The following is a 20987-nucleotide window of genomic DNA, read 5'->3' as shown; positions in this document are numbered from 1 at the left end:
AAAATATGAATCTGTAATGACAAGTTTTAACAAAGGAATGAAATACAGGGCAACTGATTAAGAATAGAACTACCCAGAAGGGAAGGACAAATAGAAAAAAAGAGACATAAAAAAGTAACAATATTAAGATAAGTTATGCTTTCAATTAAAGCAGTAAGTATTGATCTAGAAGATACATAGGAGATTACCTAAGAATGCTAAGTCTTCTAGAACAAGTCAAAAAGTCTATACTCTCATGCAAGAAATAATATAAGAAAACTGTTCAGAACTTCTGAACGCAGAAATGCCCAGTGAAAGAATTCATAGATAGCTTCCATGAAAAAAAAAAAAGGTTGCAAACTCCAAGACATATAGTGGTTAAATTTAACTATTCAACTCAAACAACAAATTCTGTAAGTGACCAGGAGAAAGACTTTTCAGCAAAAAGGAAAATAAATTTAAATAACATAAAACTATTCTGGATCCACCAAAAAAATGTAAGAGAGAATGAAATAGTATGTTGTAAAGAGCAATAGATTTCAAGAGGCAGCCCAAGGTGACCTATTTATAAATCTGAGTTTAAACATAAAGGAAAAAAGATGGACATTCAATAATAAAGAGATTTTCTTCTTGAACAGTCCAGACAAAAGAAGTGGAAGAGAAGCAAAGGAATGCAGCAGCCACAGCAGCAAAGTGACAATAGAAAGATCAGAGAAAAGACTTCCTTCTAAATGTTCACAAAGAGCAAGGGGGGAAAGCAGAAATCAAGTGTAGTTAATGGTGGAGAGGTGTGTCAGGGGCATTATGGATGGTACTGTGGTAAGCAAAACTTTGGGGATGACACTGAAAGTTTTCAAAAAGAGTAATGGTGTAATCAAAGTCTGATAGCTACAAGTAAGGCAGCCAAACATAGACTGGGTGCAGGGAGATGTTAGGATTCTACCACAACAAGTCACATTAAAGGTAAGAAGAAGCTAAAGGGGAATGCTGGGAGGGAAAGCTAAAAGGATGGGATGGACAAGAGAAATTTTAAATTAGAGAGGAATGTTAATAAATAATTACAGGGAAGAGTGAAGGAAAGGGAGAAGATAAAATATTTATTTTTATGAAAGACCTCAAGACTAAATATTTTATATTAATGATTTGAAAATCAAATTTCAGGTTTTTTTTACACTTACAGGATTCATGAATTTATACCACTACAACCTGAATCAGGCTCCCTTCACAAAGATTTGCTAGTTTGATTACATATTCTTCCAAAGAAGCAGGTAAAGACAATATAGAATGCATGAGAGTGTAGGAGGGAGGACTGAAAACAATCCCATGAGGTTTCTTAGTTCTATATCCATGTTCCATATAGTTTCACCAAAAATTTTGAAAATTCTTTACATGTTATTGGATATAGATCTTACCTTACAATCTGCCTTGCAGCAAACTCCAGAAAGACAGTGTGCATAATAATTTTTTGTACAATGATTTGGATCACAGCATTTGTTAGTTCTACATGCCTATTAATAAAAAGAATGTTTAATTATTATTAAATGATTAATATAATAATAAAATATTAATTTAAATAATTTAAAATTAAATGCAATATATCTCACTTTAATAGGATCCATATTTGTTGACTTTTTAAGGCTTTTTTTACTTATGAAGTTATCATCTATAATAATTTTTGCAAAAGTTACATATATGATATAAAACATAATAATCAATTTTAAATCCCTTTCAGAGTTGTACATAGGGGTTAAGTGGATAAATGGGGTTGCCATGACTGAATCATCATAGGTTTTATATATGTTATGAATCTTTAAATATGAAAAGCTTATGAAGTGAAAGAGCTTTGTGCCTATCTCAACACCTTTTTCATGGTGTTTCCTTATCTTCATGCCACTAAATGAACTAAAATTGCAGTTTATTAAAGACTGAAGGAATTTTACAGGTCATCTAATCCAGTTCTGTAAATTTATGTTTGGGGAAAGTTGAGGACTATAGATCTTGTTCTCTTTCCAGAGGTGCCTCTGGCACTCCAAATTTGCTACCCTGACTTATCCTGGCATTTCTCTCAGTGCCTGAGGCCTTCTCACTCTGAAGAATACCTTCACTATTCCAGACCCTTTCTCCCATTGGTAAGTTCCTTCCCAGGCCTCCATTTTGGGAGTCAGGTCTTAGCTGGCCATGCTTCATTCCCTTCCTGTATGTGTTTTTGTTTCTTCCAACTTTACCACCATGTCTCAGTATCGTGGCATTTCTCTTAGCAACTCGGACATTCTCCCTGAAACAATACTCTGCCATTCCAGTCCTTTTCTCCCATTGGTGAGTTCTTTCCTTGGTCTCCATTTTTGCAGGGTGAAACAAGGCAAACCATGTTTCATTCACCTTCCAGCTGTGCTTCTGACTTTCCAGACTTTGCCACCATGCCCTCACCCTCAAGTGCCTCTCTTCCTCTTCTCCCACAGAGAAGTAAAATGACTTTCATAAGTTCCCATAGCTAGTAATAGGTAGAGAAAGAAAAGTGGTTATTACTCATGTTTATTGCAAATACTTTAAATTTTTTTCAGAATCTATTATTTTATCCATATATGTACTCTATTCACAGATATAATATCCTATCTCCTTCATGCTTTCATTGATATATTCATGAGATGTTTTGAGTGAAAAAATTATCTGGTTACAAAACTTCTGAATAAATGCCTAGCCACACTAGGTAGGCAAGGACTCAGACAAGAGAAGTATAATATTTCACCAGACCCATTCTTAGTTTTGTCTTGCAGAGGTTTCATTCTGTTTATAAATTTTTTGAGATTCTAGAATCACTTCTATAACATATTGAGGCATTAGTAAAGAAACTATAATTTAGTGGGAAAAAAAGGATTCTGATGACTTGGGAAGGTTAAACCAGGGAGTATCTACAGTCTTCACTTTGGAAGCTGCCAGATCCTGTGTAATCCTGGTTGGGGCTCCATGATATCTGAATTGTTTCTTTCTGGCCACTTGCAGTATGTTCCCCTTGATCTGGGAATTCTTAAACTATAACATAAAATTGTCATTTGGGGATTTATTGCAGGAGGTGATGTGTGGATTCTTTTAATGTCTATTTTTCCCTCTTATTCAACAATATCAGGGCAATTTTCTTGGATGATTCTTGTAATATGATGTCTAGACTTTTTTTTTGGTCATTACTTTCAGGTAGTTCAACAATTCTCAAACTGTCTCTCATGGATCTATTTTCCAGGTCAGTTATTTTTTTCAATGAGTTATTTCATATTTTCTTCTATTTTTCATTCTTTTGATTTTGTTTTATTGTTTCTTGATGTCTCATGAAGTCATTAGCTTCTATTTGCCCAATTCTAATTTTTTTAAAGACTGAATTTTTTTAAATGACCTTTTAATCCTCCTCTTCCATTTGGCCATTCTACTTTTCATGGCACTCTTCTTCATTGATTTTTTTTTGCCTCTTTTTCCAGTAAGTTAAATCTGATTTTTAGGATGCTTGTTTATTTATTGGCTTTTTGTGCATCTTTTTCCATTTGACCAATTTTGCTTTTTAAGCCATTATTTTCTTTTCCCATTACTTTCATTTCTTTTCCACACTTTTTTCAAACTGTCTTATTTGATCTTTGAATTCCTTTTTTAATTCTCCCAGAGCTTATGACCAATTTCTGACTTTTGGAGATATTTATATCTCACCATCTCCTGTTGCTTCTATTCTTTGCTCTTTTTCCCCTTAGAAATTTTCAAGGATAAAGAGGGATTTTTTTAACTGCTATTTGCTCATTTTCCTACCAGTGGATTGGGAAATCTGCATTTTGCTAGCCATTTCTGTTTCAGCTTCTGGCACACAGGATTTTGCCCTAGGGCTTTCTTCATTGCTGCAGAAGAGGCTTGAGAGCACCCAGCACCATGGATCTGGATCCAGACCTCACTGCCAGGTCCTGGGGCTTCAAGGAGTAGGTCTGTGATACTCTTTTATTTACCAGATCTTAAATCATATTATAAATAAGTAGTCATTTTAACAATCTCGTATTGGCTCAGAAATAGAGGGTGGATCAATGGAAAAGGTTAGGTAATCAACATATGTCAGTTAATATCCATAGCAACTTAGTTTTCAATAAACCCAAAGATCCAAGCTTTGGGGGAAAGGCCTCACTATTTGACAAAAACAGTTGGGAAAACTGGAAAGTAGTATGCCAGAGACTAGGTATACACCAACAACTCACAACATACACCAAGATAAAATCAAAGTGGAGACTTGATCTAGCAATAAAGGGTGACACCATAAACAAATTAAGAAACTGAAAAATTTTACCTATCAGACTTTATGGATAAGGGAAGAATTTATGATCAAACAAGACATAAAGAACAAACAAAAAATAGATAATTTTGATTACACTAAATTTTAAAAGTTTTGTATGAATAAAATCAATGCAATCAAGATTGCAAGGGAAACAACAAATTTAAGGGGAAAACTTATAGCAAGTATCTCTTACAAATGCTTCATTTCTAAAATACACAGAGTTAACAGTTGAGTTAAACTTATAATACAAAATATTCCCTAGTTGAAAAATGGTTAAAGAATATATACAGCCAGTTCTAAGAGAAAGAAAATTACAACTATTACAGCCATATGAAAAAAATCCTCCAAATCAATATTGATTAGAGAAATTCAAATTAAAACAACTCCAAAATACAACCTCACAACTATCAGATTGGCTAACACAACAAAAAAGGATAATGATAAATGTTGGAGGATATGGGAAAATTGAGACACTAATACATAGTTGGTGGAACTGTGAACTAATAAAATCATTCTGTAAAGCAATATGGAACCAGGATTAAAGGGTCAAAAAACTGTACATATCATTTGACTAAGCAATACCACTACTGGGTTTGTATCCTAAAGTGATAAGAGATAAGGATTAGTAGTTCTTCTTGTAACAACAAAGAATTGGAAACTGAGGAATTGTCCATCACTTGGGAAATGGATGAGCAAGTTGTGGTATATAGTTGAAATGGAATATTATTGCACCATAAGGAACAACGAACAGAATGAGTTCAGAAAAACCCAGAAAGATTTGTATGAACTAATACAAAGTCAAGTGAGCAGAACCAGGAGAACAGTGTAACAGTAACAGAAATATTATACAATGATCAACTATGAAGGACTAAACCATTATCAGCAAGGTATGTTTCCAAGATAACCATAAGGGACTCATGATGAAAACACAATCTGCAGCCAAAGAAGGAACCATTGGAGTCTGAGTGCAGTACAAAGCATGGCATCTTCTACCATATTTCCTTCATGAGATTTCTATTGCATGCATGATATTTGTCTTCTATCATGACATGAGCAATATGGAAACATGTATTACATGAAAGTCTGGGTATAACCTGTATCAGACTATTTTCCACCTTAGGGAGGGGACAGAGGGAAGGGAGGAAGAAAATCTGAATTCTAAAATATCAAAAAACAATTGTAAAAAAATTATTTCTACATGTAACTGAAAAAAATTTTTAATTGGAAAAAAAGTGGGCCAAGACAGAACACAGTGATATATCACAAATAGGACTTAATATGAATGTTTTTGCCTAGGAAAAAAGATGAAAAAGAAGGGAAAGAATTCAAAGACGGTAGTGTCATGAAAACCTGTGGAATAGATGGTCAACTGCAGTGATGGTTAAATTCTGGAAAGAGTTAAAAAAAAAAAAGATTAGACTTGGAAAAGATTCATAAATTTTGGTAATTTAAAAGATTGTTGGGGAGCAGCTAGATAATAAAATGGATAGAGCACAGGCCCCAAATCAGTAGGATCAGGCTTCAAATCTGGCCTCAGATACTTCCTGATACTTCCTGTCTGTGTGACCCTGGGCAAATCACTTAACCTTGATTACATAGCCCTTGCCACTTCTGTCTTAAACTTGATAATAGCAGAGAAAATACAATGGTTGTTGTGGTTATTGTTTTTGAAAAATGGGAAAAAAAGAAACTAATTATGAGGTAAGAAAAAACATTATAAAGAATAAAAAGTTAGTGAGTAACTAACTAGAGGCAGTGAATATAGACAGATTTTTCATGTTTAACTAAGAAAGGGAAGAAAGACATAGGATGATAGCTAGTGAACTTGGTATATTCTGCAAAGGTTTGGGGATATTTTTGAGGATAGAGATTTTAATATGTTTATAGGAATGAATTAGTAGATAGCAGAAATTGAAAGTAAAAGATGGGGGGATTATTGTGGGAGACATTGTGCTAGAAAAGATGATAAGAAAATGAATTAGTAATTATAGGGATTCAGATGACCTAGTGGAAAGAAGAATTTTTGCTTCATCAGAGACAAGGGTAAAAATGAAAATGTTTTTTTACATGCAATGCTTCCGATTGGTCTCCCTGCCCCAACTATCTCCACTCCAATACATTTTCCACTCAGCTGTCAAATTAAATTTCCTAAACCACAGGTATGATCATATTATCCCCTCCCCAAATTCCACAAACTCAACTACCTATCGCCACTAAGATCAAATATACAATCCTACTTGACATTTGTAATCCCCCATAGCTTGCCCCCTTCCTACCTTTCCAGTCTCCTATTACTTTACTCATTCCCACATGTGATCCAGCAACATTGGTCTCCCTGCTGTATCTCACACAAGAGACTCCATCTCCTGACTAAACATTTTCACTAACTGTACCCCATGCCTGGAATTCCTCTCCTCATCTCTGTCTTCTGCCCTCCCTGGCTTTCTTCACATCCCAGTTAAAATCTTACCTTCTACAGGAAGCCTTTTCTAGTCTCTCTTAATTCCAGATACATGCTATCTATGTGACCCTGAGAAAGTCATTTAATCTCTATTTGCCTCAGTTTCCTCATTGATGAAATGGTGTAAACCTCAAAATTCCTTAGACTTATAAATGTTGGAAATTTCACCATTGGGATATTTCATACTTGGAAAATTTCTTACTGATAGTCTATTGGAATGGGAACTCCATTGGCATGGGAGGTTCCTTCTCTTCCCTTCTTAAGATTACTTTAGGACAGAAACCCTTTGCTGAACAATGGAAAGGACTTTGACCTATGCTTGAGCATAGAACAGGAATTTCTTTGAGTCTTGATTGATTTTAGAATTGATACAATGGAGATACTCCACCCTATTCAGTCCTAATAGGATTGAGTAAGGGCTGCAGCCTAGATCAAAATTTAATTATTCCAATCTCTACCATACTCAAGTTAACAGGATTTAGAAAGGGCTGGAACAAAGGAGTAAAGATTTAATCATTTGAAAAATATGACCTTCAACAGACATGTGCAAAAGCCAGAAACCTCTGGGCGGTCCTGGGTTAAGCGAGAGCCTCCATTGACAGGGAAATTGATGAAGAGTGATTGGTAGATGTGAGGACTGAGGGGAGGCAACTTGGATGGTGTCCTTAAAGATAGGAGGGTCTGGAGACTCGGGGAGAGAGGATTGAGTTTTTGGTCGGTGGTTCCTGGGCTCTGAGGAAGCTTGCTCTGAAGGAAGCTGAAGGTGGGGGCCTCTGAGACTGTTTCTCCATTTTGGACACGTGAGTGAAAGGGACTGATCTCTTTTCTTTGCCCCAGCTATCTAAGGGCTTGGGCCTTTTGGCCCAGCCTAAACAGAAGGGGTATTTAAGCCCTATTCCCTTCTCTCCCCTTTCTCTCTCTATATATATCTCTAATTCCTTTCTTGCTCCTATTGTAATTAAACTCCAAAAAAGGCTGACGGCTGACTTGAGTTTTTCATTTAGGAATTACATAGCTGATTCCTTGGCGACCTTAAATTAATATATATCAGTCTTTTAAAGTGATTCCCTTGTAACATTGTGGCTGACCACACGGGAGTCTAAAGAATCCTCTCAATAAAACTTTTTCCTTGCCTTTTTACTATACTGTTTCACCACTTAGTCCTTTTTTTTAAAAAAAAAAAAACTTGGCTTAAAGACACAGCTGCTAGAACACGTGAGTATAAAAAACTTTTTCTCTTTTCTCCTTAAGTTAAATTGGAATCAGCAGTTTTTTTTTTCTTCCCTTTAATCTTAAGGGACAGCTGGGTAGCTCAGCGGATTGAGAGCCAGCCCTAGAGGCAGAAGGTCCTGGGTTCAAATCGGACCTCAGATACTTCCCAGCTGTGTGACTCTGATAGACAGAAAACAGCTGTTTTTAAATCTCAGCAACAGGACTCTAAAGTCCTGGCTGGAAGAACTGTTTCTAAATATCCTTTCCCTTAAGGAACAACTTCCTGGATTAAAAAAAAAAAAAAACCCCTGTGGAAAGTTTGTTGCTTTGCCCTGCTCCCCACGTGTTTTGTGAAATTACAAAATATACATATAAAAATGAGTACTACATTCTTTGACAATTATATGGCAGCTGAAGAAGTAGGGGCATTGAGGAATGAAGGATACCTCCAAATTTTTATATTAATAGGTACTGTCATTTTTGTACTCCTCAATACTATATTTAGAGATGAAAAAATAAAAAATATTGAGGATAAAATAAAACAAAATGAGGATAAAATAAAACAAAATGAGGATAAAACAAAACAAAATGAGGATAAAATAGAAAATATTGAGGATAAAATAGAAAATATTGAGGATAAAATAGAAAAAATTGAGGATACAATAGAAAAAATTGAGGATACAATAGAAAAAATTGAGGATAAAATAGGAAATATTGAGAATAAAATAGAAAAACTTGAGGATAAAATAGGAAATATTGAGAATAAAATAGGAAATATTGAGGATAAAATGGGAGATATGGAAGATAAAATAGGAAAAATTGAGGAAAAAATGCAAGCCCAATTAGAAGATCTAAAATGTTTCTTACAGGATCAATGGGCAAACACCCACTCTACCAGAAACAGACCTGTTTCTGAACCTTTGAATGAGGAAATTTCCTTCCCTGAAATAGAGATGGAAAACACCTTCCCTATAGCCCAGTTAACAGACTGCTTCTCTCGTGCAGTGCAAATCTTGTCTGAATTTAATCCCCAAAACCCTTCCCCTGCAATCCCAGCTTCTCATGTTCCTTCTCCTACAGAAAACCAAATTCCAATGCAAGGGAGATCTTGTCCTCCTAGAGAAACCTGTCCTTGTCAAACTGACCCACAGGTGCAAAATTCAACTAGAGGCCTGTTTCCTCTAAGAGAAGTACCTGAAATAGGACGAAATGGGGATGTGGTGACTTTAAGACATAGGATACCGTTTACTCCCCAAGAAATAAATGAATTTACACGAAATATCCCCACATATGAACAAGATCCTTTTCTAGTAACAAAAAAGATGGGAGACATATTTTTTCAATATAATCCGTCTTACAAGGACGTTGAGAGCTTACTACAGGCTTTTTTAAGTGAACGTGAAAAAAATAAAATAATTGCTCATGTCAACAAAACCCGGGGGCGTAATGCAGCACATTGGCCATCTCAGGATCCCGAATGGGACTATAATAATCCTGAGGACTATCTACAACTATACCGTTGTAGAGAGGCCATCCTCACGGCCATGAAGGAATGTGCGGACAGTACAGATAAGTGGATGGAACTGGAAAAAATTAAGCAAAAGGAAAACGAAACACCCTCCAGATTTATGGACAGAATTATCGAGTTTGGGGACAGATACTTAGATTGGGACTTAAATAAAGAGAATAGTTTAAGACAAGTTAGAAGAATCTTTGTAAATAATTGTTGCAAAGTAATTAAAAATTATTTTAAAACACAATGCCCAAGATGGTCAGATATGGACCTTGAAGAATTGCGAAAAACAGCTATATATGTTTTTAAGGGAAACGAAGAAAAGGAGAAAGAGAATAATGATGACATGGAGGAAATGAAGAAAAAAATGAGATGTATAATAGATAGGATAACTAAATTAGAAAGTGGGCATGATAATGAACCAACGACAATTGCCCCTCTCCAGAAATCCAATTATCAATCCATTACTTGCCACTTCTGTGAGAAGAAGGGCCACAAAATGATGGAATGTAGAACCTTTCTTAAGATGTTTGGAAGGAATACACAGTTTAATAATGGTTTTAGAAATAATAACTATAGAAATTATGATAATGGTTATAGAAACCAAAATTCTAGAAATTATAATAATGACTATGGAAATAACTATAATGAATATAGAAATAAGAGCTTTAGAAACCAGAATTATAGAAATAGGAATTGGGAAATTAATGACAATGCTCAAATTGAAGAAAATTTTAATGATAATACTCAACAATATATGAGAAATGGCGCTCGTCCAAAAATTACTCGAGGTACTAATGACCCTCAGAGAGGTGCCCTTCAGGAGGGTGCCCAGGGAACTTCCCAGTATAATAAAGATGATTCTTCTTAGATTGTGTTGATTTTGTTGATGTTAATTAACCTTTTTCAGTTTTTTTTCTCCTCTCCAAATAGTAGGAAAGATGAATAAAGAACTTAAGACTATGATTGGCAAATTATGCACTGAGACCCATTTAAAATGGCCTGAAATTCTCCCTCTGGCCCTATTTTATCTTAGAAGCAGGCCTAGAGGAGACTTACATATTTCACCGTTTGAGATGCTTTTTGGACATCCGCCTATACAGGCTAAGCCTTTCTCCCCGGCTTATACATCGCTATTAGGGGGAGATATTACTATTGCTTCCTATATACAGGAGTTACAGCACAAACTACGTGAACTTCATGAATCTGGAGCTGCAGTACAAGCTGGACCATTAGACTTTTCTCTGCATGACCTGAACCCAGGAGATAAAGTTTATATCAAGAATTTCAAGCGAACTGGAGCAACTGAACCTTCATGAGAAGGACCATTCCAAATATTATTAACTACTCCAACATCTATAAAGATTGGAGAAAGAGACTCTTGGATTCACTGCTCACATGTGAAGAAAGCATCTTCTGCTGAGACTGATTAACTCTATTTTATCATATGAATTGTGACTCTATCTTATCATAAGAATTGGAGATAATAATCCATAGACAAATGGATGCTGGTTTTTTTTTCTCTCAAGAATATATTGAATTACTGATTTTTTTTCTTATTTTTTCTTATTTCTTTTCTTTTATTTTTTATCAGAATATTTGATTTTTTTTCTCATTTTTTGTACTGAAGGTACACATAATTAATATTAATATTTTTTCCCTGCAGTAATACAAGTTAATATATATACTCTTGCTATAATATCAATATATGCCTAAAAGCTTTAAACTATGGGAACCTGCCATTTATTGATAAAATATTATAGGACTGTGATTAATGTCTGTGTCTGATTCCAGGAAAAGGGATAAAAACAAGGAGCACAGACTAAACCTGAATAGTGCCAATAGAGCACACATGAAATATTAAAGTGAGACTCAAGGTTGCGACGCTTAACTTATGTTTAAGTCGTAGGACTTCCTTGTATCTACACTCTTTTCGAAGTACTCAAACAAGTAAAAAGCTTGACTATCATGCTGGCTCCCTATATCCCTGAGGAAAAATCAGACAAGGGAATGACATTTCCCCATCAAAATAGAATTCTAATTCTTTCCTTCTTATATTATGGCAACTTCCTGTAGTCTTGGCTACAAATGGCTAAGTGAAATATTACTGCATTCTGTCCTACATACTTGTGGGATAGAAATTACTTTAAACTGGACCTATACAAGGTCTATTTTGAATTTTTCTTATGTTTTTGATTATTTTTCTATTCTTTTGATAATTGACACATACACCCCCATAACTGAACATTGCATTCTGAGCTAAACTTGATATATTTTTTTAAATACTTACTTCAGGGGGGATTGCATTTTAATTTAAAATCTAAGAATTTTTGAATTTTTTTTGTTTGAGATTATATTTTTATAAAAATCCAAGACTTTTGTTTAAGATTTTACTGTTATAAAAAAAAAAATTTCAAGGATTTTGATTTTGTTCGAGAAAAGATCTTCAAGAAAGAAGCTTGAAACTTTTATATCCAGAGAATGAACTGTTGCAGAAAGATGCCAAAAACCTACACTTCATCAAGAAGATTAAGAATGAACTTTCGATGTGATTGATTGGACTGAACTTTTGATTGAACATTTATTGTAACATTTATGCCAAAAGGGACTGCCCCTAATTTGGCTTTCTGTCAATGCGCCTAGCAAACATTGGTTTTGCTTTCTTTTCTTTTCTATTTCCTCTCTCACTATTCTAATTTCTCCTAGAAAATTGAATATTTCTTTAGTTAGAAGTGAATTTAGAACTACAAAATGATTATATTAAATGATCAATGGGGAGACTAGTCTCCCAATGATCATCAGGGGGGATTGTAAACCTCAAAATTCCTTAGACTTATAAATGTTGGAAATTTCACCATTGGGATATTTCATACTTGGAAAATTTCTTACTGATAGTCTATTGGAATGGGAACTCCATTGGCATGGGAGGTTCCTTCTCTTCCCTTCTTAAGATTACTTTAGGACAGAAACCCTTTGCTGAACAATGGAAAGGACTTTGACCTATGCTTGAGCATAGAACAGGAATTTCTTTGAGTCTTGATTGATTTTAGAATTGATACAATGGAGATACTCCACCCTATTCAGTCCTAATAGGATTGAGTAAGGGCTGCAGCCTAGATCAAAATTTAATTATTCCAATCTCTACCATACTCAAGTTAACAGGATTTAGAAAGGGCTGGAACAAAGGAGTAAAGATTTAATCATTTGAAAAATATGACCTTCAACAGACATGTGCAAAAGCCAGAAACCTCTGGGCGGTCCTGGGTTAAGCGAGAGCCTCCATTGACAGGGAAATTGATGAAGAGTGATTGGTAGATGTGAGGACTGAGGGGAGGCAACTTGGATGGTGTCCTTAAAGATAGGAGGGTCTGGAGACTCGGGGAGAGAGGATTGAGTTTTTGGTCGGTGGTTCCTGGGCTCTGAGGAAGCTTGCTCTGAAGGAAGCTGAAGGTGGGGGCCTCTGAGACTGTTTCTCCATTTTGGACACGTGAGTGAAAGGGACTGATCTCTTTTCTTTGCCCCAGCTATCTAAGGGCTTGGGCCTTTTGGCCCAGCCTAAACAGAAGGGGTATTTAAGCCCTATTCCCTTCTCTCCCCTTTCTCTCTCTCTATATATCTCTAATTCCTTTCTTGCTCCTATTGTAATTAAACTCCAAAAAAGGCTGACGGCTGACTTGAGTTTTTCATTTAGGAATTACATAGCTGATTCCTTGGCGACCTTAAATTAATATATATCAGTCTTTTAAAGTGATTCCCTTGTAACAATGGGGATAATAATGGAATCTACCTCTCAGGTAGTTTGAATCAGGTGAGGATTGAATGATAATATTTGTAATGTATATAGCATAATGTTTCATTAATGTTTCCTTCCTTCCCAGTGACTTCCCTCTGTTAATTATCTCCAAAATATCATATAACTATGATTTCTTCAGTTGCTTTCATGCTTTCTCATTAGATTGAATTATTTGAGAGCAGGAACAGTCCTTTGCCTTTCTTTGAATCCTCATCACTTACTATAGGGCCTAGAACATAGTACTTGATTGAATAGATTAATGAGAAGAGGACCTCAAAGGACCTCCTTGTAACAAGGCAATCATTTTACTCCATCCTAAAATAGATTCTCTGTTAAATCTCCTCAAAGTGAAATCCTTTTTCTCATCAAGCATCACAGGTCTTCTCAAAAGAGGACACTATTTCATAGTTTATTGAGAAAATATAGCCCTATTCACTATGAGCTCTATTTTCTCTCCACAATCTCAATGCCTCCTGAAATCAGCCTCCCTTTTCTCTTGTACTACAGTCTCTGATGAAGAGGAAGTTCTTCTCACCAAAGACAGCCCATCTTCATGGGCTCTTCACGCCATCACCTCCTTTCTCCTCTAAAATTATTTAGCAGATTGTCCCTACAATCATCTTTAATCTCTCCTTATTCACTGGCTCATTCCCAACAGCCTATGAATATAGATCGATCATGCTCAGGGCTAAAAATCCTCATCTAACTTTACCATACACTTAAGCTATTATGTTTTTCCTCTTTTTTCTTAGTCTCCTAGAAAAAAACTACCTACTCGCATGTCTCCATTTCCTCTCCTTCTTAACCTAATATTCTAATTATTCTGTCTGCATCAAGTGCATTCCCTCTCTATTCTCTTCTCTATATAGTTTCCTAAATGATATCCTAAAGTCTAATTTTCTTAACATCTGACAATTTACTTTTTTGTTCAACAAACTCCAATGACTTATTGTTAACACTAAGACGAAATACAAACACTATGGTATTTGATATTTTTTCCTTTGCAACCTGACTCCAACCTACTTTTCCAAGCTTATTAAAAATTGTTCCCCGTCACAAATTCTACAATCTAACTAAACTATCCTCCTTGTTATTTCTAATATATCATAGTCTACCTTCTGTTCATATGCCTTTGCACACAGGCCTGGAATGTATATTATATCCTCGCCTACACTTTAAATCCCTTATTTCTTTCACCGTTCAGGTCAAGTACTACTTCCTGAATGAGTCTTTTCTGATCCTCCCATTTTTAATAAAACTTCCTCCCTTCAAAATTACCCAGTATTTATTTTGTGTACAAGTGTATACATATGTACTTTATATACGCATTTTCTCCCCAGTAGGATTAAAATCAAGGAATCAAGGATTGTTTTGTTTTTGTCTTTGTTTCCTGTATATCTAGCACAGTGTGAGGACTTGACAAATGTTTATTAGATGAGTACAACTGATGAAAAATCATGTGGGGCAGAGAGAGAGGGTCCTCATAATGTATTTTGTTTCTGGGGAGTAAAGATAATAGACAACCACTTTAATAATAATTTTTAAAAAATAAACAAAAAAGAGGAAAGGATGTGTCTACAAATTGCCAAGACACAAATGGGATATTGAGTGTTCAACTTTTGTACCCCTGAATAACTTTAATGAGAAAGATTGAGAACAAAGAATGGACATAACATAATCAGATATAGTGATAATTTTTTTAAGAAGGACAAAGTAAAAGAAAATTTCTTGAAAAAGAGAGCCAGGAGGTGGTATCAAGATGGTGGATTAGAAACAGTGAAAGTAGAGTCCTCTGTGAAAAATCTTCCACACCAATAAAAAACAAAGTGCTTTAAGGGGGATACAATATGAAATACAACAACAGGACAGAGCCAGGGGACCCTCCTGCTCGATCCAACTTAAAAGGTACACAGAGAATATTGAATTCTTGGGTTGAAGAAAAAGAATGAAAGATTGTCACAGGACCCTTCCACTACCTAGAGTACTGAGAATCAGGGGTTGCTGGGATCTCAGGGTGAGGGTTCTAGCCCTGAAGGAGTGCTTTGCTACCACAGCTACTCACAGCTCAGGACTTTGATCACAGCTGGCAGGGAGGAAACTGAAGGAGATGGGCAGAGAGCAGGGCAGTCTAATCATAGCCTTTAGCCACCACTCTCCATCTTGGGCCTCTGGAGATTTTGGCTTCAGGTCACATCCAGCTCTGCAAATCAGCTCAGCTGGCTTAATCCAGTCTAGCAATAGTGCAGATAAGAAGCCTGCAGAAGCAGAGAAGCTCAATCTCTAAAACCCCTTCCCCATTTACTGCACTGAGACCCATGGTAAAAATACAGAGGCCTGGGATCCTAGGGCAATGGCTGCAACCATGACAGAATACCTTGGTACCAACACAGGAATATCAGGGCACTGACTGGGCAACTGGCAGGGAAACAGATAGCAGGAAGAAAGAGAGGAGGAAAATAGCAATTAACCTTCAGCCTACATACCATCAGCTTTACCTTTGCCTTCTGTAGGCAGTTGGGGAAGATCTGGCCTCAGGGATCATTAATACAACAGGTCAACTCCATCAGCCTAATCCAATTAATAAGTAGAGCAGAGAAGAAGCCACTTCAAGACAGAATAGCCCAAACCCATGGATCCAGCAAATAAACAGAGGAGCAAGAATAAAGCATATGACAAGGGGAAAAGAAGAAAAAAATGAGTAAACAACAGAAAAAATAAAAAAAAATTATAATTGACAGCTTCTATTTAGTCAATGAACAAAGTGTGAATGGAACAGAGGAGAACCAAGGAACACCAAGCAAAGACTCAGGAATTCCAGCAAATTGGACACAGGCTTTGGAAGAATTAAAAAAAAAACAATTAAGAGAGGCTGAAGTCAATTGGGCAAAGAAGTTAAAAAGCAAAATAGATCATCTGAAAACAGAGGCACATGAACTTGAACAAGAAAATAGTGTCTTGAAAGCCAGAATTGACCAGATTGAAAATGAGGCAAAGAAAGTGAAAAATGACTTACAAAGAAAAACAGACCAGAAGAAGAAGAATGACCAAAAACCAGGGATGAAATTCAGTCTTTAAAAATTAGAATCCAACAACTAGAAGCAAATGACTTCACAAGGCAGCAAGAGTCTATAAAACAAAATCAAAAGAATGAAAAAATTGAGGAAAATATAAATCACTGATAAAACAACAAACATGGAAAATAGATCCAAGACAGACAATTTAAGAATTATTAGATTACTAGAAAATCATGACAAAAGAAAAAATCTGTACATAATTCTACAGGAAATTATCCAAGTAAACTGTCCCAACATTCTTGATTAAGAGGGTAAAGTGGAGATTTAAAGAATTCATAGATCATTCCCTGAATGACAAAGCCTAGGAATGTTATAGCCAAGTCCAAGAATTTCCAGACTAAGGAAAAGATACTACAAGCTGCTAAAAAGAAACCACTCAAATATCATGGAGCTACAGTTAGTATAACACAGGACCTGGCTGCATCCACATTTAAGGACCAGAAGGCATGGAATATGATATTCCAGAAAGCAAGGGAACTAGGTCTATATCCAAGAATCAACTACCCAGCAAAACTGACTATATTCTTGCAGGGAAAGTATGATCATTTAATAAAATAGAAGATTTCCAAGCATTCCTGAAGAAAAGATTGGACTTAAACAGAAAATTTGATACCCAAACACAGAAATCAAGAAAATCACCAAAAGGTAATGAAGAAAGGGGAAAAAAATTAATATACTCAATAATAAATTCAAATGATTTGTATTCCTTTAAGAAAAGATGATGTTGTTAACTCTTAAAAATTGTTATTATCAGGGTAGCTAGAAGAAATATACTTGGAGTGTACAGTGACAAACTATAGGATGATATGTCAAAAATATATGTTAAAAACTAGGGGTAAAAAGATATAAATGCTAAGAGAAATGGAGAAAGAGATAAAATGAGGTAAATATATATTTCATAAAGAAGCTCATGGGGGAAGGGGGAGAAGACCAATACAATGGAAGGGTGGAAGAGGATGGCAACAAGTAATACTTAAATCTTACACACATTGAAATTGACTCAGAGAGGGAAGAACAGTCAGATTCAGTGGGGCAAAGAATTGTATCTTGCCCTATAATTAAAAAGGTAATAAACTGGCTGGTGGGAAGGGGAGCAATACAAGGGAGGGAGAGGTTGGAGGGTCATTTAAAAGGGACTAATAGTTAGAGAGGAATAAGTAAGAGGGGATGTAGTGGGTAAGGGGATTAACAATAGGAAGGGGAAAAGGGAGAGGCTGACTAAAAGTGAAAAGTCAGAGGGGAAGTTATCATGAGGATTATTCACTATGATCAGGTGGGATTTATACCAGGAATGAAAGGATGGTTTATTAATAGGAAAACCATCCACATAATTGACTATATCAATAATCAAACCAACAGAAATCATATTATCTCAATGGATGCAAAAAAATCCATTGATAAAATACAACACAATTAAAACTAGATCTAAGTAATTGGAAAAGCATTAATTGCTCATGGGTAGGATAAGCTAATATAATAAAAATGACATTCTTACCCAAATTAATTTACTTATTCAGTGCCATATCCAAAAAATTACCAAGAAACTTTTTTATTGAATTAGAAAAAAATTATATCAAAGTTCATTTGGAAGAATAAAAGATCAATAATATCAAGGGAATTATTGAAAAAATGTGAAGGATGGGAACCTAGCAGTATCAGACCTTAAACTGTATTATAAAGCAGTGGTCATCCAAACAATATGCTATTGCCTGAGACAGAAGGTAAGATCAGTGGTATAGACTTGGGCTAAATGACCTCAGCAAGATAGTGTATAATAAACCCAAAGATCCCAGCTTTTGAGACAAGAACCCACTATTTGACAGAAACTGCTGGGAAAATTAGAAAACAGTATGGGAGAGATTAGGTCTAGATCAAGATCTCACACCCTATAACAAGATATATTCAGAATGAGTAAATTACTTAAATATAAAGAATGAAATTATTAAGTAAATTAGGCGAACATGGAATAGTATACCTGTCAGATCTATGGGAAAGGAAAAAATTTAAGACCAAGCAAGAAATACAGACTATTGCAAAATGCAAAATAAATAATTTTGATGACATTAAATTAAAGAGGATTTGTACAAACAAAACCAATGCAAGCAAAATTAGAAGGAAAGCAACAAATTGGGGGAAAAATCCTTATAACAAAAACCTCGGACAAAAGTCTAATTTCTCAAATTTATGAGGAGCTAAATCAATTATTTAAAAAAATCAGGCTATTACCCAATTGATAAGTGGGCAAGGGACATGAATAGGCAGTTTTCATATAAAGAAATCTAAACAATCAGTAAGTGCATGTAAAAGTGTTCTAAATCTCTCATAATTAGAGAAATGCAAATCAAAACAACTCTGAGGTACCACATCACACCTAGCAGACTGGCCAATATGACAGAAAAGGAAACTATTAAATGTTGGAGGGGATGTGGGAATTGGGAAACTAATGCATTGCTGGTGGAATTGTGAATTGATCCAACTATTCTCGAAGGCAATTTGGAACTATGCCCAAAGGGTGTTAAAAGACTGCCTGCCCTTTGATCCAGCCATAGCACTGCTGGGTTTGTACCCCAAAGAGATAATAAAGGAAAAATACTTGTACAAAAACATTTAAAGATGCGTTCTTTATGGTGGCCAAAAAAAGGAAAATGGGGGGCAGGGTTGTCCATTGATTAGGGAATGGTTGAACAAATTGTGGTATCTTTGGTGACAAAATACTAGTGTGCTGAAAGAAATAATGAACTGGAGGAATTCCATGTGAATTGGAAAGACCTCCAGGAATTGATGCAGAGTGAAAATAGCAGAACAAGGAGAACATTCTACAGAGACTGATATACTGTTGCACAATTGAATATAATGGACTTCTCTACTAGCAGCAATTCAATGATCAGGACAATTCTGAAGGACTTATGAGAAAAGAACACTATCCACACATCCAGAGAAAGAACTCTGAGAACAGAAATACAGACGAAAATCATTTGCTTGATCACAAGGCTCAGTGAGGATATGATTGGAGATGTAGACTATAAATGATCACTCTTTTGCAAATATTAATATTATGGAAATAGATTTTGAACAACGATGTATGTAGTACCCAGTGGACTTGCTCATCAACTCTGGAAGAGAGGGAAGGAGGAGGGGAGGGAAAGAACATGAATCATGGAAAAATAATCTTAATTAATTAATTAAATAAAAATTTTAAAAAGAGAGCCACAAAATAGTGTTACTTATATTGTGTAGAGAGTTCTGCATACAAAGTGGAGATAGTAAAAAAGAGGATATAAGAAAGGAACATATTAACACTTTTAAGTAAATTCAGAGAAAGTTTGGAAAAAGCAGAGTGGAAAAGAGAACCTGTAGATAAGCAAACCTAAGCATATAGCTACAGCCTAAAAGAGGAAATTAGTTTTTAAAAAAGCAATTCTAAAGAAATGAATAGAGGAAAATGAGATTTATCTTTCTCCTTTATTTGGAGACATGATGGGATATAAGTACAAAATGTTGCACAGGTTGTCAAACTGTGTCAATTGGTTTTGCTTAACAGTTTTTTCTGTTACAAGGGAAAGATCACTAGTGGTGGGGGGACACTGAGAAAAGTGCTGAAGAAATAAATCTGGAAATGACTATGATGTAAAAAAAAAACCAATAGTATTAGTAAGAACTTAATGTACCAAAAGAAATTCCATGGGGAAAAGATGTCCTAATCCAATTGTTTTGTTTTTAACCACTAGTTCTTTCTGTGGAGCTTTTTTAGACTTGTTCAAAACCCACAGCCTATCTAATTCCCCTATATACCACAAGGTGCCTTAAATTGACTTCAGTTTAACTTTATTTTTGCTGTTTATTCAGATTATGAAATATATCTCATTTATTCATAGCAATTCAAAATATGGGATGTTCACAATAGAGTCTGTTTTTTTGTATAATACTTACCGATGGAGGGCCACAGTCGCATGTTTCACCTTCTTCTACTATATAATTTCCACAGACTCCAGTATTCCCACGGGCTGAAAACTTAAGATTTGGTTGATTTTTAAGACATGTAGCTCCAGTCTTTGAAATGAAGTTTTGAAAATCATTCAAGCTACATTGACTAAAGATCTTAATCCCACTGGAGAACCTAAAAATAAATTGAATAACTTTGTCAGAAGTATTACTTCTGAACACACATACATTCCTTGACCTACAAAAAAGCAACTATATTGATTTTGAAATGCCCTACATATGTTGAGGATACAAATGGTTCATAATAGAAATATTAGTAAGTCAAACTGATATGATGACCAACAACATGAGATAACTGTGTAACTTTTCATCTGTGTTAGAATGTGAGAATGCTATATGCATAGGAGTGTTAGGGAGGCTACAGCTGACTGAAGCCACCAACTATATCCAAGAAAATAAACATTTCTGGAGAGATTTAAATATACTATTATGATCATAGGATCATAGGATCATAGATCAACATTGCTGAAATGGATTATAGAGGTAATCTTGTCTGAGCTCTTCAAATGAGGCAACTGAAGCTAAAACTGAGAAGCACATATATTCCTTTGCACTCTCATGATGAATTTTAATGCTAAGGCATTTGGATCATATAAATTCATTACTGATATTAGTTTGTTCTCCATGGTTCCAGCATAATATAGCTTCCTTGTTTA

The 20987-nt window shown here is 35.3% G+C and overlaps 1 protein-coding gene across 2 annotated transcripts in view; it reads right to left on the bottom strand.

Moving 5' to 3' along the window:
• Nucleotides 1-20987, bottom strand: part of LOC100032991 (disintegrin and metalloproteinase domain-containing protein 32) — a 160120-nt gene that overhangs the window by 54774 nt on the left and 84359 nt on the right. For both annotated transcript variants that reach the window (XM_007476380.3, XM_007476383.2), the window contains 2 exons: nucleotides 20260-20446; nucleotides 1392-1487 (listed from right to left, as the gene is read on the bottom strand). In XM_007476380.3, coding sequence (XP_007476442.1) covers nucleotides 1392-1487; nucleotides 20260-20446 — 283 coding nt within the window. The remainder of the gene's footprint in view (nucleotides 1-1391; nucleotides 1488-20259; nucleotides 20447-20987) is intronic.

This window comes from Monodelphis domestica, chromosome 1 (genome assembly GCF_027887165.1).
Source record: "Monodelphis domestica isolate mMonDom1 chromosome 1, mMonDom1.pri, whole genome shotgun sequence".
NCBI classification, from domain to species: Eukaryota; Metazoa; Chordata; class Mammalia; order Didelphimorphia; family Didelphidae; genus Monodelphis; species Monodelphis domestica.
Note: the sequence above shows the minus strand (reverse complement) of the source record. Positions and strands in the feature narration are given on the sequence as shown.